At 40.1% G+C, this 16,352-nt stretch overlaps 1 protein-coding gene across 1 annotated transcript in view; it reads right to left on the bottom strand.

Moving 5' to 3' along the window:
- The window catches only part of LOC139760929 (DBH-like monooxygenase protein 1), a 407,440-nt gene that overhangs the window by 325,241 nt on the left and 65,847 nt on the right, over positions 1 to 16,352 (bottom strand). The window contains exons 2-3 of the mRNA XM_071684706.1: positions 3,665 to 3,911; positions 2,659 to 2,766 (exon numbers count right to left, since the gene is read on the bottom strand). Of these exons, the coding sequence (XP_071540807.1) occupies positions 2,659 to 2,766; positions 3,665 to 3,911 (355 nt within the window). The remainder of the gene's footprint in view (positions 1 to 2,658; positions 2,767 to 3,664; positions 3,912 to 16,352) is intronic.

Here is a 16,352-nt window from a genome sequence, read left to right as displayed (position 1 = left end):
GGGGACTCATAGGAATATCTTGATCACGCGCAAAATTGTGATCCTTTCCAATATATATATATATGTATATATATATATATATATATATATATATATATATATATATATATATATTATTTTTTATATTATCTATTATACTTTGTCGCTGTCTCCCGCGTTTGCGAGGTAGCGCAAGGAAACAGACGAAAGAAATGGCCCAACCCCCCCCCCATACACATGTATATACATACGTCCACACACGCAACTTTACATACCTACACAGCTTTCCATGGTTTACCCCAGACGCTTCACATGCCTTGATTCAATCCACTGACAGCACGTCAACCCCGGTATACCACATCGCTCCAATTCACTCTATTCCTTGCCCTCCTTTCACAATCCTGCATGTTCAGGCCCCGATCACACAAAATCTTTTTCACTCCATCTTTCCACCTCCAATTTGGTCTCCCTCTTCTCCTCGTTCCCTCCACCTCCGACACATATATCCTCTTGGTCAATCTTTCCTCACTCATTCTCTCCATGTGCCCAAACCACTTCAAAACACCCTCTTCTGCTCTCTCAACCACGCTCTTTTTATTTCCACACATCTCTCTTACCCTTACGTTACTCACTCGATCGAACCACCTCACACCACACATTGTCCTCAAACATCTCATTTCCAGCACATCCACCCTCCTGCGCACAACTCTATCCATAGCCCACGCCTCGCAACCATACAACATTGTTGGAACCACTATTCCTTCAAACATACCCATTTTTGCTTTCCGAGATAATGTTCTCGACTTCCACACATTCTTCAAGGCCCCCAGAATTTTCGCCCCCTCCCCCACCCTATGATCCACTTCCGCTTCCATGGTTCCATCCGCTGCCAGATCCACTCCCAGATATCTAAAACACCTCACTTCCTCCAGTTTTTCTCCATTCAAACTCACCTCCCAAATGACTTGTGTGTGTGTGTAGGTAAATTCATGCAGATAGACAGATGGATTCCATAAATTTACTGACTACCGAGCAAATAGACAACTGAACTGGAGAGGTCAGCGACCCTGCCCAGCTGTCCGCAGACTACCACACCACAAGAATTCGACATCATTAACTAACTTAATATCTGCACCAACATTTCATCAGAATCTCTTATAAGTCGTACATATTATCGTTTAAACACGAATATAGAAAACGATTTGAACGAAAGGTTTCTTGACAAGGACAGTAGACAGGAATGTGAAACTGTAAAACATATTTGATATGAAGTTCTTTTTCGTCCAATTTTATGTCTCTAAATAACATTCAAAGAAACTGTCCTGAAAACCACGCAGTTACAAGGAAATTGCTTTATAACACAAAGACGAATCATCAATGGCGCCTTGCCTCGCACCCACACCAATGTCCAGGTACGAATGCCTTCACTCTATCCCTACAGCTTATTTTAGACTAATGCGTGAATTTGAAAGACGTGGACATCCCAATATGGCAATGGGAAAGTACGACTGCCGTCCGAGACGACTGAGCAACGCATGGGCGCGACGGCTGCCAGAGAGGAAAGAACGACACTAGGGCGCGATGGTCGGCAGGAACCAAAGAATGCCTTGCTGGCGCGTCGGCCGGCAGGGACGGCAGAATAGCATGAGGGCATGGCAGCCGGCAGGGACCACACAATGACTCATGGAAGCGACGTCCGACAGGAATGACAGAACGACTCATAGGCGCCATGCACTAATCCATATTTGCTCTCCTCTTGGACCCGTATCAACAAATGTGGTCGACAAGAATTTCTGGAGCCGCGGTTTACAAGTGTTGTGTGAATAAGTCTGTCTGTGCAAGTGAAAACGACGAACAGAAAAAAAGCTTGTGTTTCAAGACAGTTTTGGAAGTCCTCCGGCCTTCTCTTTATTTCCTGCACAAGAATCACCTCCAGGATGCCTGATAATGGGCATCCAAAGAGTCTTGAAAGAGACTGTCGACGCTTAGTGTGAGCTTTTTTCTCTCGATATTTTGACTCTCGTGTTATAGTGCATCTCTTCCAAATATAAATAATTTGATCGAAGCCAAAATGAATTATTTCATTGTCAAGTATTTCATTAAAAAATAGAGAATGATAGATCATTACGTAATCCGATGGTTCCAGGGAAAGGCAAAACACCGAAAGTGTACAAAGTAACTATGTAAAAGAATTGGGTGGCAAAATAAATAAATACAAGAAGTGCAGATGGCTGGAAAAATACAATCCATATCTTTTTTTAGGAGTATATGAATACGAAAACACATCAAAAAAGTCTAAATCATTTGGTCTACATTAATTTCTAGACAATTCATAACCGTGGACAGTATTTAACACCAAATGGGAATGCTATTTAAACAAGATTAGCATAAATCAATGATATGTATTGAGTCAGTCTCTTAATTGTGACGCCATGACCCTTAAGTACAACAGTACGACTCATGGGCATGATGGCCTAGCCTTTGACCTGACTCTTTCGAATCAGATCAAAGGCCAGTAGCATATCTAAGAGTGAAACCGTCGTGCTCACTGAGATAAAGCACAATACCTGGGAAGAAAGAAGTAGAGCATAAGCACCTGAACCATCACATAATACTGAGGACGCCTGGACTCTCCCACACTAGCGAATGCCCAATATGGTCCCTCTGGAACCCACCTACCTGGAAATGTAGCTGTCCTTGGGCGTCCACCCAGCCGATGACCACGTCGGCGCCCTTCATGCCTCCTGTGGGCGAGAACCCGAGGCCGACGTACCCTAGGGTCGCCACCTGTAGGCACAGACAAAATTCCTCATACCTGTGAATCTAGGCGTTACTGGAAACATGCACAAAACTACAACTTAGGCACACATCTCACGGTCACGTTGATTACCATAAGGTTACACATGATTATAACTGATATCAAACAACAGATAACTAAAAGGGATCGAATATAAGCATACGTGGTCCATGAGATTTATTTTAACATGTGCTGTATGAGTGAAAAAGCTGAAGCTTACACAGTCCTCATGTATGTACATACAATAATGGCCAGCCAAGTTCACAAACTCACTAACACCAGGTGGAAGCCCTTACACCCAATTCCCAGGACACATGCATCCTAGCAGCCTCTCATCTGACACTACCCATCACATCCAGGGCTCTGGCTCTCAAACTTCCCGAGTCCCACCTAACCTAATGATCTGCCTTTTTAGCTACCCGTCTCCAAAATTGCTTGGGTACGTTCTCCCTGATGCCACAGCTCCTAATTATAATCATGGGTTCCGATTCATCTAGTACCTAAGTCCCTGAGCTACTTACATGATGTTTCACTAAAACAGCTCTCATACTACTCGGAAACCATCTCACCAACCTCTTCAACTCTCTCACTGCTTGGGACCACATCTCACCTGCTGCCCCAGCTCTCATGTTGCTCGGGACCAGTCTCACTTGTTGCCTCAGCTCTCATAGTGTTCGGAAACCGTCTCACCTACTGCTCAGTTTCCAGACTCCCTATGTCCTGTCTCACCTGCTGCCCCAGCTTTCATATAACTCAGTTACCGTCTCATCTGCTGCCGTAACTACCATATTTCGCTGCTATCGTATCACCTGTTACCCCAACTCTCATACGGCTGGAAATCATTTCACCTGCTGCCCTTGCTCTCATACTGCTCGGCTGCTGTCTCACCTGCACCTCGATGATGATCTTGTCTTGGAACGGCGTCCACAGCATCACGTAGGCGCCCCTGTGGTCCATCACTGCCCTGTGGTGGAAGTGAAAGGGTGGCAGCGGCCCTGAGGGCTGCCCAACCACCATAGGGACGCCCGTCAACCCTAGCAAGGTCACCAGGGCACACTCCATTCCTACAACAGAACACAGGACATTTCCCAAGACACCCAACACTGCACTGGACAAGTTCCACCGATTCCTCATCCTGTGTGGGTGAGATATGAATGTTACAGTTGGTAACGTTTCCTGTTCCTTTTAGAAATAACACTACAATGGATTTAATTTTTGTTTTCCATTTACCCTGTAAATAGAGGTATAACAGTCAGTGTATGTAGGTTCAGTAATTCTGGTAAAGAAACGTTTCAGAAGCTAAAATAACATAAAATCAATAGTAATATTGCAAGACAAAAATACAGAATAATATTGCTACTCAGAGCACGCGAGGGTACCTTGTGTCAGCAGGTCACGCTGTGATTGGCTGGAGTCGATCTTGGGATCAATTATTCAAATGATATTCCTACCTAATCATTACTCGGACTTGTGGTCTAAGATACCGAAAAATGATTTCCAAGCACCGAAAAATGATTTCCAAGCTAGGGATAAAGTAATTACTTTATGTGATCTAACATAAACCTACATGAAAGACAATATATAGAAATACATTTTCTATGTTTAATGTATTTGTCTGAGGGGATTGATTCGTCAATGACTGTCTCAACACCAGGTAAATAAACGAGTTCAAAAGACCGTGCGTCCAAGTAATGATAAATTTCACTTCTGCTCCGAAATGTATCATTGGTTAAGATTAAAAACAAAATCAAATCGAATGGACGTACTAAAAGATACGGAACAGATCATCCTTTTCTCTCCATATATATATAGCTTGAAATAAAAATAGATGATCGATGAAATTACTTTCGGGATAGACACCAATCCCTACCCAGAATGCGTTATACGGTTGTTTAAAGGGCAAAGTCATTTTCAAGAAAACACTGATGATTACAGCTTCGCCATAGCTTTAAGAAGCAAATAATATTTGTTCGTAACCTTAGCTGTATACACATGCTGACATACACATGTCGTCAATCCCGTTAACTTTAACTCGCCATAAATTCTAGGCCGTTAGGTCTTCGAACCATCTAATTTATTTCGAGCCACTGAAACTACGTTTATAAATGATTAAGAAAAGTCAAGTTGATCTGTAAGTAGCATAAATCACTTAATCAAGTAATATAAATGTTCAAGATAAATCAAATATATAGAATGTTAAAGATAAATCAAGACATACAGAATGTTAAAGATAAGCTCAAAGAGGGAGAGAAAATAAGAAATACGAGGTTAACAACAGCCAACTTCGTGCTTCATTGAGCGTTATATTCCCACCAAACAGCGTTCACTACCAGAAAGGTCGTTAAACTGTTACCTGACAAGCCCTCTCCCTCCACGTTCCCTACGATCAATGAACGCTTACAAAAGGCAACACGATCGCTGGCAATTAATATAATAACAGTGTTAATGAGAATGGGCGGGTGTACGGGTGTCATGCGCAAGGAAAGTCGAGGGTTAACACCCGAGACGATACACTCATAAACAAACATTGATAGGAGAGGCTGGGGCTGTTCCACAAATTATCGAGATTGTCGATGTCAGGCTATTATTGAGTGCCATACTTTCTGCTACGTAATGATTAAATGTAGATTACCATCTTCAGCATAAACCTCAGGGCACGATGCTTCTGGATACCATTATTTAATGGTGCTTCCCTGCTATTATAATTACAAGTGCTGCTCGTGCCTACTTCTGGCCGTCCATTTATAAAATACCATCGTCACGATCTACGCCAGCTAATACCCGGTAAAATCGATAGTCTCTCTCTCTCTCTCTCTCTCTCTCTCTCTCTCTCTCTCTCTCTCTCTCTCTCTCTCTCTCTCTCCAATAAGCATGAAGTGTATTGGCGTAAAGGCAAAGTACAAACACGGAGGAAACCTCGGCAGCACTGAGAACGGCAACTCAAAAATATCGTTGCAAGACACCTCTGTTCATGTAGGTTTCTTACCATTAACATCAAAAATTATGCAGTGGGTTGACACACGTTGTATGAAGTGAAAATGATGACACACTATTCTTAGAGCAGAAGTTACAGTAAATCCCAGATGATTTCTTCCGTTCACTCTAATACTTAGGGTTCACAAGGAGATTAAAAAGTGTTGTTTAAGCAGAGATAATATATACTTACGTATCTCATAAGGGGGATACCTTTACTTGAAACTGGTAAAGAGCCTCACAATAAAGTACCCAATATGACCATTAGTACCTTTTAAAAGGCTAGCATGAGGGCGTCTTATATCACAATCGGTTTCGTGCGGTACATTACATATAATGACGTTTACAAGATAAAAAGAAGTACCGTAAATAAAAAGTCATTGCCGTCGACGTGCTTCCTAAGTTACCCTTTACCGTATGTGCATGACTACTAAGAAGACTGCACGAGGCAGAGCTGAGTCAAATCTTAAGTACGAGGAAGCAAATCGAGATTGTAATAAACAGATCACTTTCAGTCTTGTTTTTACATTGCGACTGATCAGCTTAGAAACTGCGGCGCATTTACAACGATTTTCCTCAATATATCAGAGATTATTTTCGGGTGCAACCCATCAGGCCACCTGAATAAGAAAGAATTACATCACCGGCCACCGTGATAAAAAGAAAAAAAATAACAGAAAAGCTGTACAATAAATCAAAATTTAAAGCTGTGAACATTCACAGGTAAAAAAAAAAAAGTGGATAATTGAACCATTCTACTGAACAAAATGTTTACCAGGAGGAAGGCGTTAGGGGTAAACGAACGGAGAGCATTGAGTTGAGCATGGTACTACGCGTGAGAATACATGCACGTGTGTGTGTGTGTGTGTGTGTGTGTGTGTGTGTGTGTGTGTGTGCGTGTGTGTGTGTACGTGTCTGTGTCTGTGTCTGTGTGTGTGTGTGTCTGTGTGTGTGTGTGTGTGTGTGTGTGTGTGTGTGTGTGTGTGTGTGCATCCATGTGATCTAAGATACGTACTGATGCATCTTTTATATTTCCTCTTTTTGGCCTCATGAACTCTCAAACATGTCGCCAAAAGTTACTTATTAACCACAGCTGCAGATTATCAATATTTTCTTTAGGTTTAATTATCAGAAAAACTTTCTGCGTTCTCATTCCTAATCAAATCCCTGCATTTCAAGAAACAAAATCTTTCACTGACGGTGAGTGAAGAACCCGTAGAGCTTCTCAACCATCTTGGCTACCATCAATAGGAGGTTGTGAACCGATCCAAGGCAAACTGAAGCGAGCCAGTGGGTTAGTTTTCAACCGTGAAATTCATAGAAACTGGATTTCGGAATGATACACCTACTGTATTTTGCTTGACCCATGGATCATCTTTGGCAAGATCTTAGACATCCAAAACAGTGAACTTGAACAGCTGGTTTGAATTGTACAAGTTCTATGTACAAATATTTCATGACAAATTTACCCATAATGAAATGGGAAAATTATAGGGTATGGTAAATACAATTTGTTTTATCTACAAGAAATGCTAGGACCACCACTGACCATTCATTATCATTCTTATGAACTACTTTTTAAATTCGTTGTAACATTTTACCAATTTCCGATAGCCTGGGGTCAAAAGGTCACGGTCAATGGTTATAAAGTCATGCAATGCTTTAAATCATGGTAATCTTAAATAATATAATCAGTTCAGTGTAGTTCTATCATATGTTTACAAGGAGCAATTATGCTAAAGTAAGTCTTGAGAGACCTCTAATGATTCTATTGATTTTATAAGCAAAAGTAGTTAAAAGAAAATTACCAAGATTCTGTCTGCTAAATCTGATCGTAATGAGAAAATGGATAAGGATGACCTGGACATTCCTATGAAAGTAAAGGAAACAGTTGCCTTGAACAACATAAATCCATTTTCTCCTCGTCCGTTAACAAGTGATAAGTTGTTTAAGATAGTGACAGGTATAAAGCTTTTCTTAACAGAAATAAAGCAAGCAAAGAAAATCTATTTAGGGTCCATCACAGCCGCCTGTAGTTTGACTGCAGATAAACATCAGAAATACGGCAAAAAGAAAGTGTGTCTGCGTCAAATTCTTTGACAGGACACTACTGTTACGAGTGCTCTCATCTTCACACAGAAGCTCGGTAATAAAGCTAGGATTGAGGCATTCAGTTACGAAAGGCTGGAATACATTCTATCTTTATCGGAACCAAATGAGAAAGGATCCAAGGGCTTCAGCAGGCGCAAAGAATCCATAGCAGTCTTCTTGAAACACTTCAGAAACAGATGGGTGATGCATGGCAAAAAACTTAAAACAACCATCTCCATAATTATGTTTAGTGATGGTATATGTCACTGATGCGATGGCATTTATTCAGATTCCAAACTCTTTTGGGCAACTTTAGTAATGATACTTGGACAAAATACTGAAAATGAAACCTGCTGGCTGCATGTTTATTCACTTTTTTGTATGATATGGGATAAGGCTTAAAGGTTGCTGAACGCCTTCGTAGATACAAAGCTACACGAGAGTTTGTGCCATCAGACAAGACAGTATACCAGCATAGAAGGATTTCCTGAAAAATGCAAAGAGCAAGAATTTGCTGGTCTACTCGTCTAGCTCTTTGAGTGAGAGATCTTCTAGTCACCCAGATGACTTCGTATTGCGATTTTACTTGGAATAAAGGCAGGGGAAGTTCATATTACAAGGCAAGAAGTGTTGTAAATGAGTTGTACTGTCCCAAGTAACGAGGATGCCAACACTCGATTCTTTACAGACTGCAAGTTGTATAAAACCTCGTGCTGTGATACAATGTATCACTTGTCTCGTTTTTGAAATCTCGAAAAGTTTTTGGTAGAAAGGCAAGATGACTTTGCATCTATCCATGACATTGTAAGCTTGCTGACAGATGGAGTCGGAAAGGACAGTTTGCAGTTAATCAATTCTCTTTTCTGTGCATACGTGTTGTCCGGCTACGATTCAGTCAAGCCACCTTTTCCTACGTGAAAAAAAGATTGCTGCCAAAGTTACTCTGCAGCACCCTGACAAGTAGTCGGTATTCATCAAGTTTTCCTACGGTGACGTTGTAGATGATAAGGTGATACATAATGAACATAATTTCTTTTGCGCCTCTACGGAAAAGTTGGCTTCTCATCACTAGACAATCTACGTGCATCAGGCAAAGGAGACAATTCGCTCGCTACCAACAACCGGAGACTCGTTCTACCTTCGCCTGCTCAGAAGCGCTGCCAAATTAACTTTTACAAACATCCATCCCCTCTCGCACCAGAGGAGTTCCATAGGGAAGGACTGTTGTGAATTACAGACTTATCCTGTGACGATGAAGCCATCAACACCTGCAAGTGTAAGCATATCATAAAGTGTTTCAGGAACTACAATGTTCCAAGTCATCCATGTTGCGCATTATCGCCTGTTCTGCAGCTGCGATTCTGAAGAATGTGGAAGATTAGCAGCTGCAGACGGTGATAGTGAATAGTGACATACCCTGGCATACTTTCGATCTGAAGCTATTCCTTTCACCATCTTCATACTTTTCACCCCTATGACCTTGCTTTGTCAAGAGAACCCGTCTGTCACCAATGATGACAGAACGTTTTTATCCATGGCCTAGTTTTGAGACTTTCTAAAGTTCTGTTCATCTTTTTTTACCACCAAGATATAGACAAACAGATGAGAAAAGATGGTCAACGACACAACAAAGACTCGTTTTGCCATTTGTAGTGCGTCATACTGTATATTCTATTATTTAACGACATTCGCAAAAATTATTAGAAACTTATTTCGTGTTAGAAATTCTTTTTTCAGAGGTAATCAGGTATCTGATAGGATAAATCTCAAAAAGTTTCCGTTCAGTTGCAAACACGAGTTAAAGCAAAATATTGTACATTTATTGGCTTCTTGTTAAGTGACCCTCTGGCCACTTCCCACAGCATCGAATAAGAAATCTTACATACCACTTTAAAGGGAACATCCTGATAAAAGAAATAAATCGTCGTCTGTGGCTCTAACTCTTCAATGATAGATATATGGCAAATTTTATTAACGTACCCATAATTTTCTCATTTCAGGGGATGCATATTCATCATGAAAAGCTGTGTATAGAAAATAAGCAACTCAAACCAGCTGTCCAAAATTCACTCATTGGATATCCAAGATCCTATCAAAGATGATCCAAGGGTCAAACAAAATATCGCAGGGATGTCACATCAAAATCCATGCTTTGGTCCTTTGGCCCCTGCCTATGTGCAAATTTTCATAACTATACGTTCTCTCGAGTGGTTTCTGGCCTACTTTTTCACCAACAATTAATATGCCCTTACAGTTAAGAGAGGGTCCAGAGGAAGGCAACGAAGACGGCACCAGATCAACGCAGCTGAGTGAAAGGTGGATGGATGAGTGGTGGATGAAAGTAATACAGTAGATGATGAAACTGTGAATGCTTATAGCATACAAGAGTTTAAAAAAGTTATATGACAGAGGAGAAAGTTCAAGAGCGGGGCTCCATGAGTATGAAAAATCCCCCCCCCCCCCCATCTCTCTCTCAAAGGGTGGGAGAAATGGACCTCATAATGACCACGTTCCTATCAATCGATTTCCTGACAGAGTTTGGGGCTACAGACCTCTCAAGCCTTCTTTCAAAACTGTCATATGACGTATTCATTCCTGATACATGCTCTTTCACATGTTTTAACTGGAAAAAGGGTAACTCACCGAACTTTCTAAAGCAGAACGTTAAATGAAATTCCTCATGATACAATATTAACTAGTGTTTTATACTACAAGAACTCATTACTGTAATTAGTAGCAAGTAGGTTACATAAGTTTCTTTTTCATTCTATCATGGGTTCATAAACGCTGGCAAGTTCTAGAAACCATTTCCTTATTACAATAATGAAAACAGAGTTTGCACAGTTTCACTGATCATGTTGGAATTTTCAGAACAAATCATAATATAGACTGACGCATTAGGAAAGTTGCTACCTGTTGTAAAGATGGATAACCGTCGCAAATCAGAGCGCATAGGTTATCAAAAACACTGGAAAACAATAAAACATCAGTGAACCGAAAGAATACAGGTGTCTTTCCTTAGAGAAGTTTGATTAATTCTGAGTATATAAAAATGATAAAATGACTCGAGGGTATCAATCAACAAAACGCTCTTTAACGTACACAAAGAATCTACAAGATGTTACAAAGGAATTCGAATCACTTTAATTTGTGACGTAGTTTCCACGATGAGATCCTAGTGTATCAAGATGTTTGTAGCTCTAGTTGTTTATCTAAACGTGACACATGCCTGGTCTGGTACAACCAGGAGACTGTTAGTTCTTTCTTGCAGAAGTCTAAGGGTTTTTCCCATTGTATTTCGAGAAATTTGTCCAAAGCACGGTGGTACAGTACGGTCGTACAGCAGGGTGGTACAGTACGGTCGTACAGCAGGGTGGTACAGTACGGTCGCACAGCAGGGTGGTACAGTACGGTCGTACAGCAGGGTGGCAGAGTAAGGTCGTACAGAAAGGTGGTACAGTACGGTCGTACAGCAGGGTGGTACAGTACGGTCGTACAGCAGGGTGGTACAGTACGGTCGTACAGCAGGGTGGTACAGTACGGTCGTACAGCAGGGTGGTACAATACGGTCGTACAGCAGGGTGGTACAGTACGGTCGTACAGCAGGGTGGTACAGTACGGTCGTACAGCAGGGTGGTACAGTACGGTCGTACAGCAGGGTGGTACAGTACGGTCGTACAGCAGGGTGTTATTCTCCGTTCCCTACATTATCTCTGTTATTTACCAGATTCTATTTCTCCTTTACGACAAATCTGTCAGTCCGACATAGAAACACCTTACTGTTAACCTATATGCTACTTCCAACATATTTGGTATCATCTAGTGTAGGTATTGTTACCAAGTGTATAATGTTGTCTTGTACGGTGTTTTTTAAGTGAAGCTTTCCTTAATGTGGTCTCAGTTATAAGGTTTTAGTAGGTTTACACTGGCAATCTGTGCGATGTAACCTCGTGGCGTTTTTCGTGTAAAGTGTTGTACAGGTGTGATTCCATCCAAAAGAAAAGCTACACAGTGTATCTTGTTTCCACTTAGTATGAGGTGGGATAAATGTATGGCGTTATCAACTGTACACTGTTAACAAATGTATGGTATTACCAAGTGTACGTCGATTACAAATGTATCGTGTTACCATGTTAATAAAATTCATGGTGTTATCAGTGGATGATGTTAACAAATCTATGCTGTTACCATGTAGATGTGGGGTTAGCAAGTGTGTAGTGTCAACAAATGCATGAAGGTAACAGGCAAATGGTATTAAAAAATGTATGGTGTTACCAAGCTTCTGGTGTCTGCAAACATAATGTAACAAAGTGTATGGTGTTACCATGTAAATGCTGTGTTACCAAATATGTGACGTTGTCTCGTATGGTGTTTCTTAAGTGTGATGGTAACACGTGCTGTGTTATCCTTGAGGTGGTGTTTTAAGTTATATGGTGTTATTAGGTTTGTACCAGGGATCTGTGTGATGTTACCGCGTATGATCTGCTGTCCACAGTGTGATTTTACCCAATGAAAGGCTATACTGTGAGCGTTATTTCTATTTGGTATGAGTTGGGATAAGTATCTGGTGGTATCAAGAATATGGGGTATCAACAAACAAATGGTGTTAACAAAAGTACAAAATCAAAAAAAATTGTAATGTTCTGAAGTATATGTGTTGCTACCAAGTGTGTGTTGCTAAGAAATGTTTTGCGCTACAAAGCGTGTATAAACAAATATATCGAGTTGCCATGGTTTGTCAACAAATGTGTACTGTTGCCAAGTATGTGTGGTGTAACAAATATATAGTTTGGTGTTACCGGGCGTGTTCTGTCACCAAATATGTATGGAATTAACAAATATGTATTGTTACTATGTTGTCCTGTTAGCAGGTATGTGTGGTGTTAATAAATGTGTTATATCACTAAGTACGTATAAGTGGTGTTAGCAAGTGTGTGAGGTGTTAGCAAGAGTGTGAGGTGTTACTGTATGTATTGTGCTAATATGCATGTGTGATGTTATCATCTGAGTGTGTGTGTGTGTGTGTGTGTGTGTGAATGTGTGTGTGTGTGTGTGTGTGTGTGTGTGTGTGTGTGTGTGTGTGTGTGTGTGTGTGGTATTACAAAAAGGATTTGGTGTTACCAAGAGCAATGTGTTAACATATGTGGTGTTATCAATTATTACCGTTTGCTTAGTATCATATGTGGTGATACCAAATGCATAAGGAGTTAAATACATTATAATTCATGTGCGTTTGGTGTCAGATGTGTGTAGTGCTGAAAAATGTGTGTTGCTATCAGGTATATTTGGTGCTTCCATGTGTATGTGTTGTTGGCAAATGTGGTGTTATCTTGTGTGTGGTGTGACATCTTTAGTGTTACTATGTGAATGATGGTAGCTAGTAAGATGTGATATAATGTCACGAAAAGTATGGTGCTATACATGCAAACTTTCCAATGGTGATATGAATTAAGGTATTTGTACCGTTGTGTGGTCTTAGGTAAAGTATTACCATTTGTGGTATTGCTTGTTACCGGGTGAGGAAATATTGCCAAGAGTATTGCTAATGAAAATTCTCTTATCAACCAAGCCATCAACAAAACGGCAATAAATAATAATAATAATAATAATAATAAGAATAAGAATAATAATATTATTATTATTATTATTATCATTATTGTTATTATTATCATTATCATTATAGTTTATATCAAAATTCATTATTTTCACAATTGTAATGATCATTATTTCTATTATCATCATTAACAACAATTTTTACAGAACGTATCCAGCCACTTTATCAACAATCAGAATGACAGCTGCAGCAGCAATGTAAAACATTGCTGCTGCACACTAGCAAATGTAGTTTAAAGATACGAAAGACCCAGAAAAACTGAATCTGCGATTATTTCACCTAATGTTGATGTATAGCTAATTATCATGTTAACGGTGGTAATGATGATTAGGAAATTAAGATTAAAAGTATTTATACCTAACATCATCAATAATATAATTTTGAGATAGCATTATAAGTGGCAGTATCAGTAATAATGAAATATACGCTGCAAGTCATATTCTAACATCTAAAATCAAAGATTGACGTATATATTCCTTACGTTTCATAAACACTATTACAGTGATTACTGCAACGTCATAAAACGTTATGAGATTGGAAGACAATACTCAGTGACAATGCAAAATTACGTTACATTTCTGTTGACACTTGCTTCAATTTCGAGGTATCAGCTTTCTACATAGAAGTCCTTACGCCGGAGCAAACGCAAATTTTATATGGTGTACAGGTAAATCATCACCTCTCCTTCCGACAAAAAGCATGAAAATCATGAGTTACCACAAGTTCCACTCACGTACGTACACCCACAGGGAGGCTTAACACAGTACACCACCAAACACACCTGTCACACCAGGACTGATCTCCCGTCAGCTATGTATCAAATTTATTAAGCCAATCATGAGATGTGCTTCAGTAGCTACTGATTGGCGGAGAGCCAGCCACTCGAGCACCACACTCACGGCACGTGACTCGCCGCGCGGCTCCTATTGGCCGTAGCTGCAACTGGCTACGTAAGGACTGCTATTTTATGATTATGATTTAGATTGATTTTGCAAGTCTCGTTCTTTGATTTCATAAATCTATATTTCTGCTGTAAGTTAACACTCGACATCAATCGGCGTATACTGACTGCGACGGAATGATACATGAAACTTTATCAGAAACCATTCCATGGTGAGAGAAAACGTCTCTAGTGCTTTTGTTCGATCCTGCCATTTGTTACGATTTATGAATCTGTTTGTTTTAACGTTTAGCCTAAATATGCAGCATAAGTCGGCACTGCACGTAGACTCCATCCATGACTGTCATAGGTTACATTTGAATAGAACAACAGATAATGTCAACAGTTGAATGCTTACGAGGAATAGATGGCACCAGCTGCACGTCAACAGGTGGTGTCATTAGCTGATGCCACCGCGGAGATTTTACAGCAGCTGTTTGAAGTCACAATTGTTAGGTGAGAGTAGTAGATTATAAAAAGGTCTGTGTAAGCAACTGTGTGTTAACCCCTGGACAATGCTATCATGATATTGCCAGTCGAATATCGGTCGTGGGATAATAACAGTTGGCCCTAAATCTTTGAGCACGACTGTACGACTTGGCACATCATGTCCACGGGTTGTACCGACGTGCTCAATGGTGAAAACCAAAAGCACCTGCGAAGCTGCAGGAGCCTCATAAAAGTGTCTCTGGGTGTGTATAACTAGATAGTTATACATGTATATATACATTTGTAAGCTTTACATAAAACATTTTTGAACTGATTCGCCAAATTAAACGCAGCCTATAAAAACTAGATCTCAGCTGCTCTGTAACCATATCTGGCCACGAGCACTGCAACAACTGATAAATTTCAGGCATTTCCAACATGACAACGAATTTTCAGCTTGTGAACCCGTCTGCTATGACCGATTACTACCAATTATTTCCAACGAGGGGTCAGCTGGTTTGTGTTCCAATCTCTGCATTTCATGACAAACCCAGTCTCGGACTGTGACCTTTAATTAACAAACTGCCCGTTTAACAGTCCACTGGCTCTTTATGAAACAAGGATATTTTTTTTTTCAATGTGCATCATACGTATAATGTCTGTGATTTTGTACATGTGTTCGCGATAGTGGATACACATACATGTGGCTTACATTTATAAGTTCTTTCATACAAGAGCGATCGTGTATTTGTGTTTATTAATTTGTGTATATGTGCATTCATTTTATTCTTTTTTTATGTGTGTGAACGGTTTAGATTTCCGGACGAAAACATAAAAAAGGAAGATAAAGACTGCATAGTGGTTATCAAGTCGACAAATTGGCACTAAGAAGTCAAACTGTATTTTGCCAATAATTCTCTCTCCTTTTAAGTTTTTCTTACTAATAGCTTTTCTCGACTATTCCTGCAAATGAAACTTTGCAAATATCGAGATTGGTATAAGCCAACTTGAAGTCCAAGCAAAATGTGTTAAAACAGCAAAACCAATCAACCTTACCTAACTCTTAGTTCCGCCCCTCACCAACCTACCTCAGAACCTAGAGGTATTACAAGGAAAAACAATGTCGAAAATGAAATAATCGGCAAAAAAAAATGTTTAGCCCACTGATGTAAACTAGTGGGCAAAATAACGACTGTGTAAACAAATAGAATGTACGAAGTACAGTTGATGTGTTTAACTAGAAGCCCGGATTAGAAAATCGGGTTCGATTCCTAGGTGCGGCAGTCGACTCGCAGTTCACCTATCTGTTCATCCTCTCAACGGCTCTGGTTGATGAACTGGGTACCAGACTTAAGCTAGGGTACATGAAGCGTAAATGCGATGGGATTGATTAAAGCATTCAGTTGCCTTATTGGAAAAAAATCTATTGTTTGTCAAGCAAAAAGTAATATCTTGTGGAGCAACGATTTTTTTTTCATCTTTTATTTCTCCCTCTTTCTTAAGCAATATTCTATAGCTTCGACTGCAAA

The sequence above is a fragment of the Panulirus ornatus genome, chromosome 38 (genome assembly GCF_036320965.1).
Source record: "Panulirus ornatus isolate Po-2019 chromosome 38, ASM3632096v1, whole genome shotgun sequence".
NCBI lineage: Eukaryota > Metazoa > Arthropoda > Malacostraca > Decapoda > Palinuridae > Panulirus > Panulirus ornatus.
The sequence above is the reverse complement of the archived record's forward strand: the minus strand, read 5'-3'. Positions and strand labels throughout refer to the sequence as shown.